The sequence below is a fragment of the Phascolarctos cinereus genome, unplaced genomic scaffold, assembly GCF_003287225.1.
Source record: "Phascolarctos cinereus isolate Bilbo 61053 unplaced genomic scaffold, phaCin_HiC Scaffold_5;HRSCAF=322, whole genome shotgun sequence".
NCBI lineage: Eukaryota > Metazoa > Chordata > Mammalia > Diprotodontia > Phascolarctidae > Phascolarctos > Phascolarctos cinereus.
Genome location: NW_027555958.1, coordinates 55,393,302 through 55,410,490, shown reverse-complemented (window position 1 = coordinate 55,410,490; position 17,189 = coordinate 55,393,302). Strand labels below are relative to the sequence as shown.

General features: G+C 48.9%; 1 protein-coding gene across 1 annotated transcript; it reads left to right on the top strand.

The window, feature by feature from the left end:
• The first annotated feature begins 710 nt into the window (after positions 1-710).
• On the top strand, positions 711-15,853 carry WNT2B (Wnt family member 2B). Its single transcript, XM_021001840.2, has 5 exons — positions 711-1,381; positions 6,867-7,087; positions 9,273-9,550; positions 10,893-11,157; positions 14,537-15,853. The coding sequence occupies exons 1-5, from the start codon at positions 1,179-1,181 to the stop codon at positions 14,764-14,766; spliced, it is 1,197 nt and encodes a 398-aa protein (XP_020857499.1). The 5' UTR covers positions 711-1,178; the 3' UTR covers positions 14,767-15,853.
• The last annotated feature ends 1,336 nt before the right edge of the window (positions 15,854-17,189 follow it).

Below are 17,189 nucleotides of genomic sequence, written 5' to 3'. Positions count from 1 at the left end.
CACAGAGCAGCACAGCTGTGGCCGTAGCACAGCCGAGGGGTGGGAGATGGGGTCGATGGAAGAGGAGGAAAGGGATGATGTAGGACTTAGAGGTGGGGCAGTCCGTTTTCGACAGCCTCTTAGCGGGCTCGGGTGCAGGAGGGTGGACTGTGGTTCTGAAGAAAAGGAGAGGGACCTTGAGAACACATGCTTCGGATTAGCGGGGCTGATAGCAATCTCGGCAACAGCGCCCCTCTAGGCACTGCTGAACTCTGCTTTTCACTCGATTTTCCGTATCTCTAGATTGGATTCTACCCATTTCACTGTGAGGGTGAAAGAGGCTGGGAGTCTGAGTGCGATCCACTTTTCCTCTCCTGTTGCGCGGAGACTTAGGTGTCAGGGAGAGAAGCCCACAGCCCCCACTCTCCACCCCCTCCAAGCACTGCACTGCTCCCCGTAAGAGCAGATTTGGGAAGGATGGGCGCTAGGACCCGGGGACGCGGCGTCCACCGGGCCCAGGCGCTCGGGGCGCATGGAGTGAGCTGCACCGCCCCGTCCCGTCTCGCCCGAGCAGGTGGGGGGCGCAGCGCGGAGGGGGAGTGGGAGGAGAGAGGCGGGGGCAACGACAGCGGCGACACCTGGGGTGGTGGAGCGCGCCTCCGCTCGGGGCCCCAGGCGGGGCCGCCCTGAGGGCTTCGCGTGTCCCTGGCCGCAGCCCCGCCCGGCGCCGTCCAATGAGAGCCCGCGGCCAGAGGGGTTGTCCGCACCGCCCGGCCCCGCAGCCCCACTCGGCGCTGCGCTGCCGACCCCCGGACACCGCATCCTGGAGAGAGCGCGCCGTAAGCAGTGGCCAGATCCCTGCCTCTGGCCCCGGTCCCGGACAGCACGCCCCAAGACAGCCAGCCCTCGGCGCCGCACGCAGCTCCTCGGAGTCTCGAGTCACTCTGCTGGCCCCCCACACCGTCGTCAGCGTGGTGGGCACAGCTGTCCTGACCACTGCGCTCCGCGGCCCCAGGCCACTGAATCGCGGATAACTGGCGCCCACCTGGGGGCCCCACTGTCGGTGCGCTCCATGGGCCCCTGCTGGGGGGAGTTTTGGACAGCTTGAGGGTCACCCCAGCTGGGGTCTCGACCCCGCGCCCCCAGCCCTGCGCTCTGCCCCACCCCGGGACGCGCAGGGGGAGAGCCCTCGGGGAGCTATGCTGAGCCAGGGCAGAACGGAGGAAGCCCCCCAGCTCCTCCGTAGGCGAGCCCGGCTCCCTGTTCCCGCCTTCGCCCCGGCGCACAGATACCCTGGCCGGGCAGCGGCACCCGACGGTCCCGGAGTCCCTGCCCGCCTTGGCCTCGCCTGTCTGTTGCTGCTGTTGCTTACGCTGCCGCCCCGCATAGATGCGTCCTGGTGGTGAGTGTTGGTAGAGAGGGATGTGAGACCAGGTGGGGCGGGGACCACTAGAGGAGTGAAAAGGAAAGGCTGCTCCCTCCTCACGCTCTGGCCGGCCCCCTGGGAACCGACCGCACTTGGCTTTCCTTGTCCCAAACCGATTCCTGCTGATTTAGTTTCTCTAGTATCCCAAGGGCTCCAGGAGGAGTTAATGGGGCTTTGCCTGGGGCAGAGCGATACTCTTGGTTTTTCTCTTCAGCCTAGAGACAGAGGCTGAGGTTGCCAGTTTCACTCAGGGGCAATAGGAGAAGGGAAAAGCTGGGTAACTCACCATCTTCTCCATCATCCACCCCAGTGTATAAAAGAATCCCTCTCCAGTGAGGCAACCACTTTCAAACAATTTAGTGAGTGAGGAAGAATTAAATTGAAACAAAACTATGTGCTTAGAGTTAAAAGAAAAAGTCATTTTGGTTTGCATAATCCGGGTATTTGACTCAATCCTCCCAGCAGGGATAGTTGTTGAAAGTATCCCATCCATTTCCCTCCTTCTTTTACTCCCTTCCCCCCTTCCACTCCCGCCCCCCACTTCTCTAGGGCAGAGGTCTCTGTCTCACCCCTGGGAAAGCTATCTTCCATCTCACTTTTCCTATCTCTCTTCTAGCCAATGTCGGTCTCCCCCCATCCCGTCCCAGCCTCTCATTCCATGAAGGGCATAATCCCTTTAAAAAGCAATTAGATGTCTATTTTTCCACATACTTGTCCCTCCAACACACACACCTCTAATGGAAGTGTTGGCTACTCACAGAAAAAAGCCGTTCTCTGCCCCCAAAGATCACTCTAGCTGCCCTCCTTCTTCATCTCCCCCCCCCCAATAAACTTACATAGGAACATTCTACATAGGAATAGCACTTCTCTACCATACCCATTTCCCTTTCCTCCCAGAATACCCCTCTTTTTCTTACCATACCCTCCCCTGTGGCTTTCCCCCTTGTCTGAGTCTTGGCTGGAAGAGTTGGGTTGGGGGTTGGAGTAGCAGGCTGAGGGGCCATGGAGTTCTGCTAGAGATTCCTATCATTTCAAGATGCTCAGCCCCCCAACCACCCCCCCTTTTTCCTGTTTCAGAAAAATCTCTCTTTTGGATCTTTTTATCTCTGCATGTTGGGGAAAGGAGGGGGTTCTGGATGGGGGAACCATATTGCATTGGTATCTTACATCTGGCTTGAAGCATTCCTTTACAAAAGGGAAGATGGAGAAGGGGGTGGAGGGGGGGGAGAAGGAGCAAAGCTTTTGAAAGATCAGGGTTGAGATCAAAACGGAACTTCAGAAGGCCTAGGCTGTCTACAGGCTCAAATCAGTAAAGGCTGCCTCCCTCACCTCAGATCTCCCTTTACATACACACTCTCTCAAAACAGGAGAGAGCATTTCTGTCCAGTCTGTCTACGTTTCTGAGGACCCTTGTCTGGCCCCTGCCAGTATGGAAAATTATCTGGATGTTTGAATAAGGAGAGGTCATCACTCAAATGGTTCTTAGTTGTGCTGATGGTTTTTTCCCAAGTGTAGACTTCACTGGGGTTCATGTTGGTCCCCCCACTGAGAACATATCTTAGAGACTCATGGCTATTCTCACCCCTTTCCCTTCCTTCTTCCTCCTCTTACACGTGGTTCACGTTAAAGAATCTCTGAAAAATCCTGGGTGGAGGCTGGGTAGGGAAAGACACACTCAGTATAAGGAGAGATACAGAAGGGGCACAGCTGCCCCAGTGAAAAGGGAAAAAAAAGAGCCAGGGGCTGGGGCTGGGGGCAATCGTATCAAGGACAGTTGGCTTTTCCAGCCTTCCCATCTTTTCTGCCCACCTTTTGCTCCTGACTACAGAGCCTAGACCGATGTCCTTAGCAGCAAGGGTGGCCTTGCCACTTTTTCAATGCCAGTTTTTCAAAATTTGCAAAAGTCTTGGCCCTAAATACTTTCTTTTTAAAAAAGAGCAAAAATTGGGGCAGCTAGATGGTGCAGGGGATGAAGCTGTGGCCTTGGAGTTAGAAAGACCTGAGTTCAAGTTCAGCCTCAGACACTTGGCACTTACTAGCTGTGTGACCTTGGGCAAGTCACTGAACCCAGGTTGCTTCACACACCCCCCCCCAAAAAAAAGAAAAAATGATAGCTTTCGCCACAAGCCCTTGGGGAAACACTTGATTGTTCACTGGGAAGGTCATAATTCATAGTCATTTTCTATAGCACCAGAGACCTTCTCTTCTAGGGTAGAAGGAAGGGGAAAGTTCCCCCTCTTTATGACTCTTAGGATAGGAAGTAGAGATGGGGACATAAACCCCTAGCAGGTGCAGGCTGTTATCATGAATTTTCCTAGGCTAATGGAATAGAAAGGAGGAAAGCATAAGGAAGCCTTAGAAAGCTTAGATCCCCGGGGAAATAAAGAAAACAAAAGGAAAATAAAGATGAAGCGGTCGGAGTGGGAATCATATACCTGTCCTGAAGACACTCCATACACACACACACACACACACACACACACCTTGTGTGCATAAGTCTAGTACTAGGGGCTATGAAAGATCTGGAGAAAGGAGAAAGAGGGTAGAGGGTCTCTGTCTTCAGGGGTATAGGATGTCTCATTTCCAAAGAAACAAACTATATATATATATATATGAAAAGAATTACTGGATGACGGAAACAGAGTCAGGAAGGGAGTATATGATACAAGATAGGATTTTTCTAGACTTCCTGAAAGATGTTGTGGACCAGGTTTTAAAGGACAGGAATGTGAGTCCTAATCCATATGGAAATGAGAAGGCAGGATCAGGAGGGAGAAAGTATCTGGAAGTCTAGAGATGAGGAAGATAGGGGTAGAGAGAAGGGATGGGGAAGGAATGGTTAGCAGCCACCATCCAAGGAGATCACTGCAAGGTCTAGAAGAAAACCTGAGGCTGGAGCAGTGAAGGCTGGGAGAAATCAGCGGTACTCAATTGCTGTCTTCTTGACAGGAAGGGTGGGACTAGCTGTTTCCCACCTCTCTAAGGATTGATGTATGGGCTGTATCAAAAGGGATTAAAGCTAGACAGCAGAAAGAACTTTCCTGAAATAACTTGGCCCAGTACAACCAAGGCTCTCTTGATGAGAGGTTGTAGTATTTCTCCAAGCCTTGGATACTCCCAAGTCCTAGTCCATACAGCAATATTCCAGTCCTAAACTAGGGGAATGAAGTAGTATTGGGAAAGGGACTAGCTCCACCTCATATCTCTCCTCTCCAAACAAAGCATCTCAGTGGTGGGTGTAACTCTGGGTCTGTGCGTCAGGCAGTCCCTCCCAAGCTAGGCCCGGGCAGTTTATTTTGTTTGTTCCTGGAAGCCGTTGCCCTGATGGACAGAACCAGGGATGCTGATTCCATGGGATTTGTTAGCAGCCGGCCCTCTCTGTCTTTTCCTCCCTGGGGGACAGATGGGTCCCATCAGCCTGGCCGGCCACACTCACCAGAAGGCATCTGGCTTTGGCTGTGTTTGTTTGATTTGGTTTTGCCAGTGGTGATCCCAACTCAGGGGTGGAGATCCCATGGTGGGAATGATTGGGACTGAGGTGGGGGTGGGGGAAGAAGGGGACAGAGTACACAGGGACCGAGATGTCATAAACACCCCTTGCTCCCCACCAGATTCTGGGGCTGTTCCCAAACCACAGTCTTATTCACAGCCATGGCTTCTCTGGCAGCCAGGGATGTCTGACTCCCACCTGCTCTTTACCCTGAGATAAGATGCACAAAAAAACTCCTTTGGGCTTTTATTCATTGACAAAGGAGGAGAGAGGGACCTTCTCTGAATTATGGAATGCTTTCAGAGGTAGGTGAGCTCGGGGAACAAGAGAAGAATGGAGCCAAATTGGAGAAAAGGAAGCAAATGTAAGCATAGATCCCAGACTTCTGGGCAGGGTCTGGATTGGTGGGCTTATGGGTGGAAGAAAGCAGGACAGCACCCCTGGGAATGTGCTGTGGAGTTGAATATATTTGGGCACAGAGGGAAAATCTCTACCTAGCTGCAGTCCCCTTCCTGTCCCTCTGTCTTATTCCCTGGTCACTTGCACTGGCTCAGCCAAGCCTCAGGCATGTCATAGCTGGTATAGTGCTGAGCTGATGGGAATCGAGATTGGAATTTGGGGTGTGGGAACCGCTTGGTCCCTTTGAAGCTGAATCCCTGCCTATATAGCAATCCCAGGGCACAGTGCCCTTTGGTTTGGCCTGGGAAGGAGGGGACAGGGACTTTAAAAGTCACTTTACCACAGTAAGGGGGAAGAGTATCTCTGTTCAGGAAGTGGAGATCCCACGGTGGGAATGATTGCAAGGGAAGAGGAAGGTGGGGCAGGAGGACACAGGGCCATCCTGGGTAGTGGGGTTAATATTTGGCTGGTCTCCTGAAGACAAGGGAAGGAAGGAAGGAAGAGTAGGGTTGGAAGGGAGGGTCTCTTTATATCAGCTTAGAGTTTGGAAACATTGGATTCTCAGCAACATGGGTCAATCCAGAACCAGAAACGTCCCTCAATATTATGTTATGAACCTTGCCCTGGGCTGTCACTCACCACCCTTCCACATGAACACCACTGCCACTATCCTTCATTTCTATTTTTGCCTTCCACCCTAGCCCAATACAGACAGGGAGAGAGGGAGGCTGCCTTCAGTGTGGGATTAAGGGAAGGCCCATAGGATCACAGATTTAGAGGGTAAGCCACCTCTTCAGTTCACAGATGAAGAAAGAGACTGAGATGTTAAGTGACTTGCCCCAGGCACATAGTCATATTTCGAACACAGACCCTCCATATGCCAGAGTATCATCCTGGTCTCTTACGTTCACAGTATTTTTCTCCAAAGTCACTAGCATTTATCAAATAAACCACCTGTAGATATCTGTGATATGCCCATGGCTTTAATATGTGTGTTAGACTTGAGCATTTGGCCTGAGTGATAAGAGATGACACCACTCATTTATCATCTGTGACAAGAATTCAACTGAGTGGTTTCCATTAAAGCAGCTTCTGCCTTGTTTCTGAGTACCATGCTGCACTCCCTGCACTAGAAACAGCTGAGGGGTGCAGTGGATAGAGCGCGCTGGACTTAGAGATAGGAAGACCTGAGTTCAAATTCTGTTTTGGACACATTTTGAGCTGTGTAACCCAGGACAAATCACTTAACCTCTCAGCCTCAGTTTCCTCATCTGCAAAAATGGGGATAATAATAGCACCTATCTCACAAAGTTGTTGTGAGGATGATTAAATAACATATGTAAAGTTCTTTGCAGACCTTCAAGCGCTATATAAATGCTAGCTAATTATTACCACCACCACCACCACCAGTGGAAATAGGGGCAGGATGAATGTTGGGACCGGACCTTCCAGAGCTAGGGGACTAACTCTCCCCCTAGTCCCACACATTCATTGCCCAGGCTGAAAGTGAGACTCTTGAGTTGCCCCTGTTTGAGGCACTCCCAGCAATGCTGTGCCCTCCACTCCCTGCAGGTATATCGGGGCACTGGGGGCCCGGGTGATCTGTGACAACATCCCCGGGCTGGTGAGCCGGCAGCGCCAGTTGTGCCAGCGCTACCCTGACATCATGCGCTCCCTGGGTGAGGGGGCCCGGGACTGGATCCGCGAGTGCCAGCACCAGTTCCGTCATCACCGCTGGAACTGCACAACTCTGGACCGCGACCACACCGTCTTTGGCCGAGTTATGCTCAGAAGTAGGGTGCCCTTCTTTTTACCCTTTCCTTCTTTTCCTCCTGACCTTCTCCTCCCACCTCCTTCCCTTCTCTCCATGACCTTGGGGTGGCAAGTGGAAGGGAAGAAGATTATTTCCTCCATGTTGGTTCATAACTGGGGAAACTGAAACCACGGGTACATCATAGATGTAGAGGTGAAAATGACCTTGGAGGTTAGGTGAATTGCCCAGGATCCCAACAGGTAATAAGGGCCAGGACTGGGAATCAAATATATCCCAGTACTTCACGTCCAACACTTTCCATAACTGAAGCAGCTTGGCGTAGGGCGGTAGCATCCAACTCTAACAGCTCCATATTGACTTGTGTGTGTTCACCCATTTCAGTTGTGTCCGACTCTTCATGACCCCATTTAGGGCTTTCTTAGAAAACCACAAGTTAACATTATCTGTGCTCTGTTTTATTTTTATTTATTTTGTCAAACATTTCCCAATCACACTGTAATCTGGTTCCTGCAGCAATTGGGGGTTTTTGCTGGCAGAAAGTTGGACACCTCTGAGAACCGGAGAAAGGCTGTTTGGTTCCCTTCTCAGACATTGTTAGCTTTGGGGTCCTGGGTAAATCACTTCATCTTTCTCACTTCATTTCCTCATTTGTAAAATTGGGGAAATGGACCTACCTGACAGGATTGTTAGGAGGCTCAAATGGTCATTTGTATCTATGTTATATATGCATGTGTGTATGCAGACACATATGATTGCTTTGAAAACCTTAAAACTCTCTATAAATGTTAGGGATTATAATGATGATATCACACTGTGATTCCAGCTGAGAATGGGCCCTCAGTTCTGGCTTCCTTTGACTACAGTCCCTCTTCTTACCCCCCATAGACAAGAGACCCTCTAAACCCCATGTGCCAGGGGCTGTTGAAAGTTCCACGTATTCCCTCGACACAGGCTCTACCTCTATTTCCCCCAGCTCTGAATCATGTTAGATGGAGGAGAATTTAGGGGCCATAGAATGTTTCCTGCTTCCTTATTGGCCCTCGCAATCCCGCTATCCACTTCAGGGCTAGGGACCAGGGAGGGGGTATCCTGCCCCCATCCAACCCTGGCAGTAATGGGAACAAGGGGTAAACAGAAAGGGGATATGTAAATATTTGGAGAACTGTCCTGGCCCCTGCTCAGCAGGGAAAACTAGGCTGGGCTGAACTGGATGATGAGCCAGGAGAAAGGCTGAGAGAGAAACAACAGGGAGTGGGAGGGGAAGAGGAGAGGATTCAGGACATTTAGGTAAAGGCAAACAGGGGGAAAGCATATCAGTGTCTCTCTGCTGTGATGTCTTCCTCTTTTCCAAGTCTGACTATGGTCTGGGGTTTCGGTGTTAGAACTGTCCAGCAAGAGAGGGACCAGAAGAAGTCTCAGGTTCCTAGACTAGCCCAACCAGGGCTCAGCAGGAGAGCCATCTAGCACTAGGGAAGGAGGAGGAGTGAGGAGAGGTGTTTGCTTCATCTGAGAACAATTCAGAGCCAAATGTGATAGGGTGACAAGAACATGGTTCAAAGAAAAGTGGAGTTAGAAGAGTTGGGGTAAGATCTCGGGTCCTCTGACTCCCAAGTCCCATTTTCTTTCCATTACACCACTCTGCTGTTCCTAGTTATAGAGCCCTGGACAGATCACTTCTTTTCTTTCTCTAGGACTCAGTTTGCTTATCTGTAAAATAGGGAGATTGGCCTAGCTGATCTCTAATTGTCCTTAGCAACTCTAAATTCTATGATCCTATGATGTAGTATTTCCACGTTTACAAGGCATCTTCATGATCACCCTGTGAGGTAGATGAATAGTTACCCCATTTTATAGATGAGGAAACAAGTCTAGAAAAGTTGTCATAATTACATATTAATTAAGTAATTACATAATTACAAAGCTAGGGAAGAGCAGAGCCTGGATTTGAACCTAGGTCTTCTGATACCAAGTCCAGAGCCAATCTCTAACTGATCATGTTACTGGCTTCACCTGAAGGCTAAGAAGTAGTGCCAGATTGAAGGGATGAACAGACATATCTAGAGAGTAGCCTAAAAGTCATGAGATGTGGTAAGGAGTAGTCTGGTGCTTGAGTAAGCGGAGAATGGGTTGTGAGCCAGGGGGACTTCTGGAAGGAGGATCACGGGGCCTTCTCTCTCAACTCCCTCCTTCCTACCCCACTCTAGGCAGCCGGGAGGCAGCTTTTGTGTATGCCATCTCATCGGCAGGTGTGGTCCACGCCATCACACGGGCCTGCAGCCAGGGTGAGCTCAGTGTGTGCAGCTGTGACCCTTACACACGTGGTCGGGACCGAGACCAGCGTGGAGACTTTGACTGGGGTGGTTGCAGTGACAACATCCATTATGGGGTCCGCTTTGCCAAGGCCTTTGTGGATGCTAAGGAGAAGAGGCTGAAGGATGCCCGGGCCCTCATGAACTTGCACAACAATCGCTGTGGCCGCACGGTCAGTCTATATATGTGTGTCTGGGTGTGTACAACTGTTCATCCAGGGTCATGCCGAGGGTGTGGCTGCTGAGGCTTTGCATAACATTCGAAAGTAGTGGGAGGAAAAATGTCCTAAGATGTTTCTTAGGAAAGCAAAATCCCTTCCCAGTCAAGCCATATGGTTTGTTTTGTTTTGTTTTTTTAGACATAACTCCTATATAGATAAACTTGTGGTAGGTGTTGTAGGGGGTACAGAGGAAGTAGCAGAGACTGTAAGCTCCATGAAGGAAAGACTATATCTTATATAAATTTTGTATCTTCCCCATTTCTAAGTATGGTGGTGTCCACACAGTAGAAGCTCTGCAAATGTTTTTTAATGACTGAGTGTGGAATGAAAACAAACCAAGTCAATTCCCCCTTTCCCATGAAGAACTCTCAGGTCAGTCACAACCATTTGTTAAACACCTACTGTGTGCCAGGCACTGAACTAAGTGTTATGGAATCAAAGACAAAACAAAACAATTCCTGCCTTCAAGAAGCTTACCTTCTGCTAGAAATACTGGAAAACATTCAAATACAATATGTATGTGCTTTTAAAAAAAAAAGTAGTATCATACATTCCTTGAGTTAATTAAGCGGATGATTCCAGACAGTATAACAGTAAAGAATGAAGTTCTGATTGTCTGGCATAGGTTAGTGGATCATAGATTGAGATCTGGAAGGAAACCCAGAGGTCACCTAGCCCAGCCCCCTAATTTTACAAAAAACGGAGGCCCAGAACAGTCAAGTGACTTACTTCATTCATACGAGGTGGCAACTGAGCTGGGTTGAACCCAGTTCCTCTGACCCTAAATCCAGCATTCTTTCTACTGCACTAGGAGACAGATGCCAAAGGAGTTTAGAGGAGAAGGAAGTCTGTGGGTTAAAGTGCTTGGCAAAACCTTCTCAGAAGAGGTAAAATTTGAGCTGGGCTTTGAGGAATATATAGGATTTGGAGCTAAGGGGTGCTCCTTGAAGCTAGCTGGTTTTGCACCCAGCCTAGGGCTTGGTACAAGAAGGCTCTTAATAAATAATTGAATAATTGGATGGAGGAGATGACCCCTAAACCTCCTATTTCCTAGTTTATCACATTATACTTCCAGCCTTTTCTTTATTGTCCCTCCTCCTAATCCATCCTCCCTCTCTGTTTCTGTCTCTCCCCCTTTCTATCCATCCTCTCTCTCCGTCTCTATCTCTGCGTCTCTTTCTCTCTGTCTCCCTCTCTGTCTTCCTCTGTCTCTCTCCTCCTCCCCTCTCTCCCTCTCTCTAGGATGGACAGTGAGCCCTGACCCCTTGCCTTTTCCTTCTCCCTCCCCACTCAGGCTGTACGCCGATTCCTAAAGCTGGAATGTAAGTGCCATGGAGTTAGCGGCTCCTGTACCCTCCGCACCTGCTGGCATGCACTCTCGGACTTCCGCCGGACTGGTGACTATCTGCGGAGGCGCTATGATGGGGCTGTGCAGGTGACCGCCACTCAGGATGGTGCCAACTTTACTGCTGCCCGTCAGGGCTATCGCCATGCCACTCGGGCCGACCTTGTCTATTTTGACAACTCCCCAGACTACTGTGTTCTGGACAAGGCTGCTGGTGAGTAAGATGGAGCCAGATGTGGAGTGAGAATGGGTAAAGAGAAGAACAATTTCTCAGCTCTGAACACGGGGATCTAAGCCAGTCTATTGCTGTCTCAGTAATTCGGGGTTACAATAAGAAATACCAGAAGGGCTTGAAGGAAGCACCAGCTTATTACCAAACCTAAGAATAATCAGGGAGGGTGGCACCATAGGTGAGAGCCAACCTCCCCTACTAATAAGTATTGAATACCTACAATGGCATGCAAGGTGCTGTCCTACTTACAGTGTGGGATACAGCTAGGGAAAGTGGATATAGAGACATAAAAAGATAAATAACAGTAGCAGGTGTCACAGCCTAAAGGTTTCTTGGCTTGTTATTCAGTTCCTCTACAATGTAGTCTTTTTTTTTTGCTTTTTGGTGAGGTAGTTGGGGTTAAGTGCCCAGGGTCACACAGCTAGTAAGTGTCAAGTGTCTGAGGCCAGATTTGAACTTAGGTCCTCCTGACTCCAAGGCCAGTGCTCTATCCAGTGTGACACCTAGCTGGCCCTCTATGATATAGTTTTTCCACCTTCCTATTACAGGATGTCAGATCTAGAGCTGAACTTAGAGGCTCACTCTGAGTCATATTACAAATGAAATCACGGAGTTCTAAGTAATTTGCCTAGAGTCACACAAGGAGGAAGCATCCAGAACTAGCACTCTTTCCATTATACCATGATATCTTCAAATGTTATTTAAGTGCTGCAGAAATTCAGATCATTTGGGGCCCAAATGATTGAGGTCATGATGGAGGTGATATTTAAGACTGGGTCTTGTGGGATTTGAATAGTTAGAGGGCATTTCAGGAGGGATGGATGGGGAGGAAAGCACTAGGCATATTTTGCCAACAGTTGGACAGGAATGGAGACTTCCTGTGAGGTGAAGTCTGAAGGCATTACTGGATGGGCCACATTGCAGAGTGCCTAGAATAGCAATCTTCTAAGGGTTTTGTCTTTTGAATTTAAAAAACAAAACAAAAACATCCAATGAGAAAACGTTGAAGGTTTAGTAATGGGAAAGGAGGAATCCAAGGAGATGATCTCCATCCCAGCCAGCCATTTCAGCTCCCTAATAGCCTCTGGGCAGTTGGAGATGGGCAGGGAACAGCTGTTATTCATCTGAAGCAGAGTTTGGATTTCATTCAGGGCCTTAGGGAATAAGGTGGGACTTTTAGACTGTTGGAATGGTGCAGGAAGTGTCACCTTGTGAGGTGGAGTCTGTTTCCCCCGAGATTTTACATTTTCTTTTAAGAAAAGAGGAAGTAACAATCTCTTCATCCAGTACCATGATCTGGAGGACCTGGGATCCCTTTTAACCCAAGAAGCCGGAAGGATCCTGTCTTGGCTTCAGTCGCTGTAAAGCTGGAAGGGCTCAGACCTTATCACCAGCATCCTCTCTCTTGGTTACTGCCACGAGGGTCTTTTCTGCAGGCACAGCTGCTCTGGTTTGAGTAGGAGAGAGGTGAGGTGAAATGAAGGTGAAGGAGTCCGCTAGCTGCCTGCCTCTGTTTGTTTTTACCCATCGCTGTCGTTCTTGGAGAGTGAAATGGTTTGGAGCAAAACTGGGCATAGAAGCAGGGTGGGGCCTTGCCTGAGAGACAGAGAGGGTAGTGTTTGTCCTTTGCAGGGTGCCTGAAAGGGGGTTCCTGGAGAAGAATGGGGTGGGGAAGCTCTTCTGATTTTCCTACCCAGCATAGCTTTCCGTTTTTGGATTCTCTGCGTCTAGCGCTTTCTATGGGCAAAGCATCATTCTGAGTGCTAGGTTCTGGTTTGGAGACAGGAGGATGAACCTTTTGGGCTCTCAAGTTCTTTTTCTGGGCTTGGTGAACAAGCTGTAATATCACACCTAAAAAAGTCACACTGTGTAAGGCGTGTCGGAGACTGTTATTTTCACTACTTTGGGGCCAAGGCAATCACCCAGTTTCCTGGGGAATTGCGATAATGGGTTTTGAAACAGCAGTGAAGGCAAATGTGGGCTACATGGGGTGCAGGTCATAGACAAACAGTTATGGAGTATGTAACCGGGTGAAACCTGGAAGTGGGGTTAACTCAGAATCAGATGTTTCCCCAGTAGTGATGTTTTGGTGTGGTAAGGAAAGTGTGGGTAGAGGAAGAAGGAATAATTCAGAGGCCTTTTGAGCCATCAGATATACTGGCAGAACCCAAACCTGATGAGGAGGAAAGAGGGAATATGGTACACATGTATGGGAGTCTCCAGTCTGGCTAACAGTGTAAGCTTGGGCAAATTACTTAGCTTCATGGGTCTTTATATCCCTTTATCTAAATATAGGTCACTTTAGACTATTTTCTAGGCATTTTCTACTCTAAAATTCCATGGTAGTGGTAGATTCATTCATTCGACAAACATATATTAAACACTGTGTTCCAGGCACTGTGCTAGGTAGGCACTGGGGAGACTAAAATGAAATAATTCCTGCCATTAAGTGTTTATTCTATTGGGACACATATACTGATAAGCAATAGAAAGATATGCCAAGTAATTTCCAGTAGGGGGAAGGGCACAAGCAACTGGAGGCTTTCGGGAACACTTCCTTTGGGGAGTGGCCCTTACTTAGGCTGAGTCTTGAAGGAGTTCAAGGATTCCAAGAGGCTGAGGTTAGAAGTGAGTGTATCTCAGTATGGGGATGAAAAAAAACACCTGAATACAGGAGGTGGAATGCAAATGAGGACCAGCAAAGACCAGTTAAGCCTCTCCTGTGCATGGAGATGGAGAGACAGGAGGAGAAAATATGGTCCCTACTCTCTGGTGTTTCCGATTGCAATACGGGCGAGGAGAGCCCAAAGGCATCCCTTTCCCTAAAAGTCGATGCTTCACCATGGTTATCAGCTTGCCACTCTTAGCACCTGACAAGAGCACATAAGATACACATTTGTGGTCTTTGTAAAATGTTTTAATGCAAACCCAATACCAAAGTGCTGAAGGAATGCAGTGGGACCTGAACTGGAGGCAAGACTTCCTAGAGGAGGTGAAAGCTGGTAGGATTTCCAGTGAGATTTGGACAGGTATTGGCAAGAGAAAAGTATGTTAGGTAGGAGGCAACATGGGGACCCTGGTTTGAATCTCAGCTTCTATTTGCATGACCAAAAGTCACTCAGCCTCTCTGAGCCTCAGTTTCCTCATCTGTAAAATGGAGTTGAACAGAGACGCTCTGGTCTGTGTAAAGGCTCGGAGATTCGAAGGTGCCAGTCTTATGCAAGAGAGGAGGAGGAGGTCAGGCCCGAGGTCTCCTCTCACTTTGTCTCCCTTTGCTATGCTGGGTGAGAGGCGGAGAGCAGGGAAGAGAACCCCCAGGGGGATGGAATGAGAGTTTACCTTTTTCTTCTCTCCCACCCAGGGTCCCTGGGCACTGCGGGACGTGTATGCAGTAAGACGTCTCGAGGGACAGATGGATGTGAGGTCATGTGCTGTGGCCGTGGCTATGACACAACCCGAGTCACACGTGTCACCCAGTGCGAGTGCAAATTCCACTGGTGCTGTGCTGTCCGCTGTAAGGAGTGCCGGGACACTGTGGATGTCCACACCTGCAAGGCCCCCAAGAAGGCAGAATGGCTGGACCAGACCTGAGCACCAGCACACTTCACCAGCCCCTCCATCCCAAACCCTCAGACTCAACAGCACAAGAACCTCGCACACACACCCTGTACCCCAAACTCCCCTGCCCTGGGCTGCCACAGCTTCCACTGAAGGACTTGGACAGTGAGTGCCCCAAGGGACCCAGATGTCCTGGTGGGTATTCCAGCCCCAAGGAGGAGGTGATAAGATACCAACTAGCTTTCTCCCTCAGGAGCTTCCGTGCCCCCAGGGGAAGGGGACAGAGAGCAGCATGGAAGGAGAGCAAGGGGCTCTGCAGAAAGACAAGTTACACTAGAGAACCCAGAAGAGATTTGCTTTTCTTTTTCCCATCTCTGGGTTCCTGGCACTTCCTGGGCATACAGGAGAAAGAACACCTTTTGGCGGGGAGCTGCCATGAACACCTTGCCTGGCTTAGGATTGGAGTGGGGGTGGGACACTGGTGAGGTGTGAACAGTCTATCTGTCATCCTGGAAGTAACTGTTAGACTCCAAGTCCCTTCAATTCCCTGGAGACTGGGCCTGCTGGACAAGGGTCAGACCTGCAGGATGGGGGTCCATCTACGTGCTTATATGTTGTGTACAGCTGCATATGTGGAGAAAGAGAGATCTATGCACCCACACCCTCCCCATCCATATATATATATATATATATATATATATATATATATATATATATATATATATATATATATATATATATATATATATATACATATTATATATATATATCATAAATTTGTATCACATATTACTGCCTCATTTGTTTACCTGCTGGTTCTTAGGTAGTGGTCCAACTAGGTGATTAGTAGAAGGCAGTTTCCCCCATTGGGCCAACAAATACTTAATCTGCCTCACTTGTGCACTTTGCTTTTTTGTTTTCATTCTGCCCTTGGTAGTTGTTTTTCAGGGTAAATAGGTCCTGGCTTCCAATCTCACCCCCACTCCTCTAGTGTGTTTTATTTGTAAGAAGAGTGCTTCCCAAGACTGTGCCCTTTCTCCAGAGCTGACCTTGTCCTAGATAGTGTCCATGACAGTCAGAGGAAGAGATTCCTACATGAAAGTGACAAAGAATACCCTTACTTTTGTGCCTATCTTCTTCTTGTCCTAATTAAATATAAGGCTGCTTAGTGTCATGGGTGCTAGGAAGAGAAGGGCCTATTCACAGAATCTGATTTGGAAGGGACCACTGAGAATATCTGAAAGGGAGCACCCTTTATAACATCTCAACAAATGGTAACTTCATCATAGTCTTATTTGCCACTGATTTAAGAGTCAACAAGAAAAATCTTTAAAGCCAAGAAGGTTCCTTCTCCTCACTCTTAAGATAATCCACAATAGCAAACAATGGAGAAACACCTCTGATATTGTGACTGTGAACACACTTCCCAGCAGCATCCCAGCCCACTTACATAGCAGGACTTAGCTTGCTGGTTTTGGCCAGATCCTGTAACTCAGAGTCTCCAAATCCTCCCTTCTTCTAGCATTTCCTATACTTTTTTCCCTAGGATTGGCAAAAGGTAATGAGTGCTTGTAGGTTTCCAGGTTAGAGAGAGGCTCATTTCGGATAGTGAAAAAGCACGGATGGTGTTCATTTCTGAGACAAAATATCGATAGGGACATGAGACACCTAGGGAAGATTGGTGGAGGGTTAGGAAGATGGGGTGGTACCCTGAATAATGCAAGACAAGGAAGTCCTTTTCAATTTGAGAAGCAATGTCAGCGACTATAATCAGGATGTATTTACTTAGGGCTCTGGGACCAGGCCTTTTTTTGGCTTTGTCCTAAAGTTGATGCTTGTGGTCCCATTCTACTTCCACCCCACAGGAAGGCTCCCAGGTAGCCTATCCTGGCCCATACTACCCATGGCTCCTCCATCACTTGCTGACCACTTAGTGCTGGCACAGGCTTTCAGGCTTAGGAGCCCAGTATGTTTTTATTTTTACAAGGACTGCAGACAGGCCTTCCTTGCTTTTCCCCTTTCCCCATCTCTCCCCCAACCCTACTCTCCTTCTTTTCCCTGCCCTAGTCTACACAATTGCCAAGCAGTTCCATTCTCCATGCAAACAGCATGAAGCACTGGGGTGGGGAGGGGGAATGGGGGCTGTGGGCCTGGGCCTCAGGGACAGATTTATTTGGATGTTCGGACTAATATTTGTGTAACCTGCCAAGACCCGTGTAGGAGGGTTTGGGGTAGGTTTGGTTTTTGGTGTGTGTGTGTGTGTGTGTGTGTGTGTGTGTGTGTGTGTGTGTGTGTGTGTTTTGAGAGAGAGAGTAAAAATGCTTCAGCCTTCATATCCATTAATACAAAACATGAGCTGGTCAGGACCCTTGTGGCCTGTGGTGAGGGGATTCCTGTGGAGAAACAGGGCTGAGTCAGGCCAGGGGAATGTCTTCTTGCAGAGTGGTGGAGTCAAC

Bases quoted from the DNA above. Each gene is read 5' to 3' on its own strand.
- WNT2B (XM_021001840.2), top strand. From the start codon at position 1,179: ATGCTGAGCCAGGGCAGAACGGAGGAAGCCCCCCAGCTCCTCCGTAGG. The intron at 1,382-6,866 runs GTGAGTGTTGGT...CACTCCCTGCAG, and splicing joins CGCATAGATGCGTCCTGGTG to GTATATCGGGGCACTGGGGG. The intron at 9,551-10,892 runs GTCAGTCTATAT...CTCCCCACTCAG, and splicing joins ACAATCGCTGTGGCCGCACG to GCTGTACGCCGATTCCTAAA.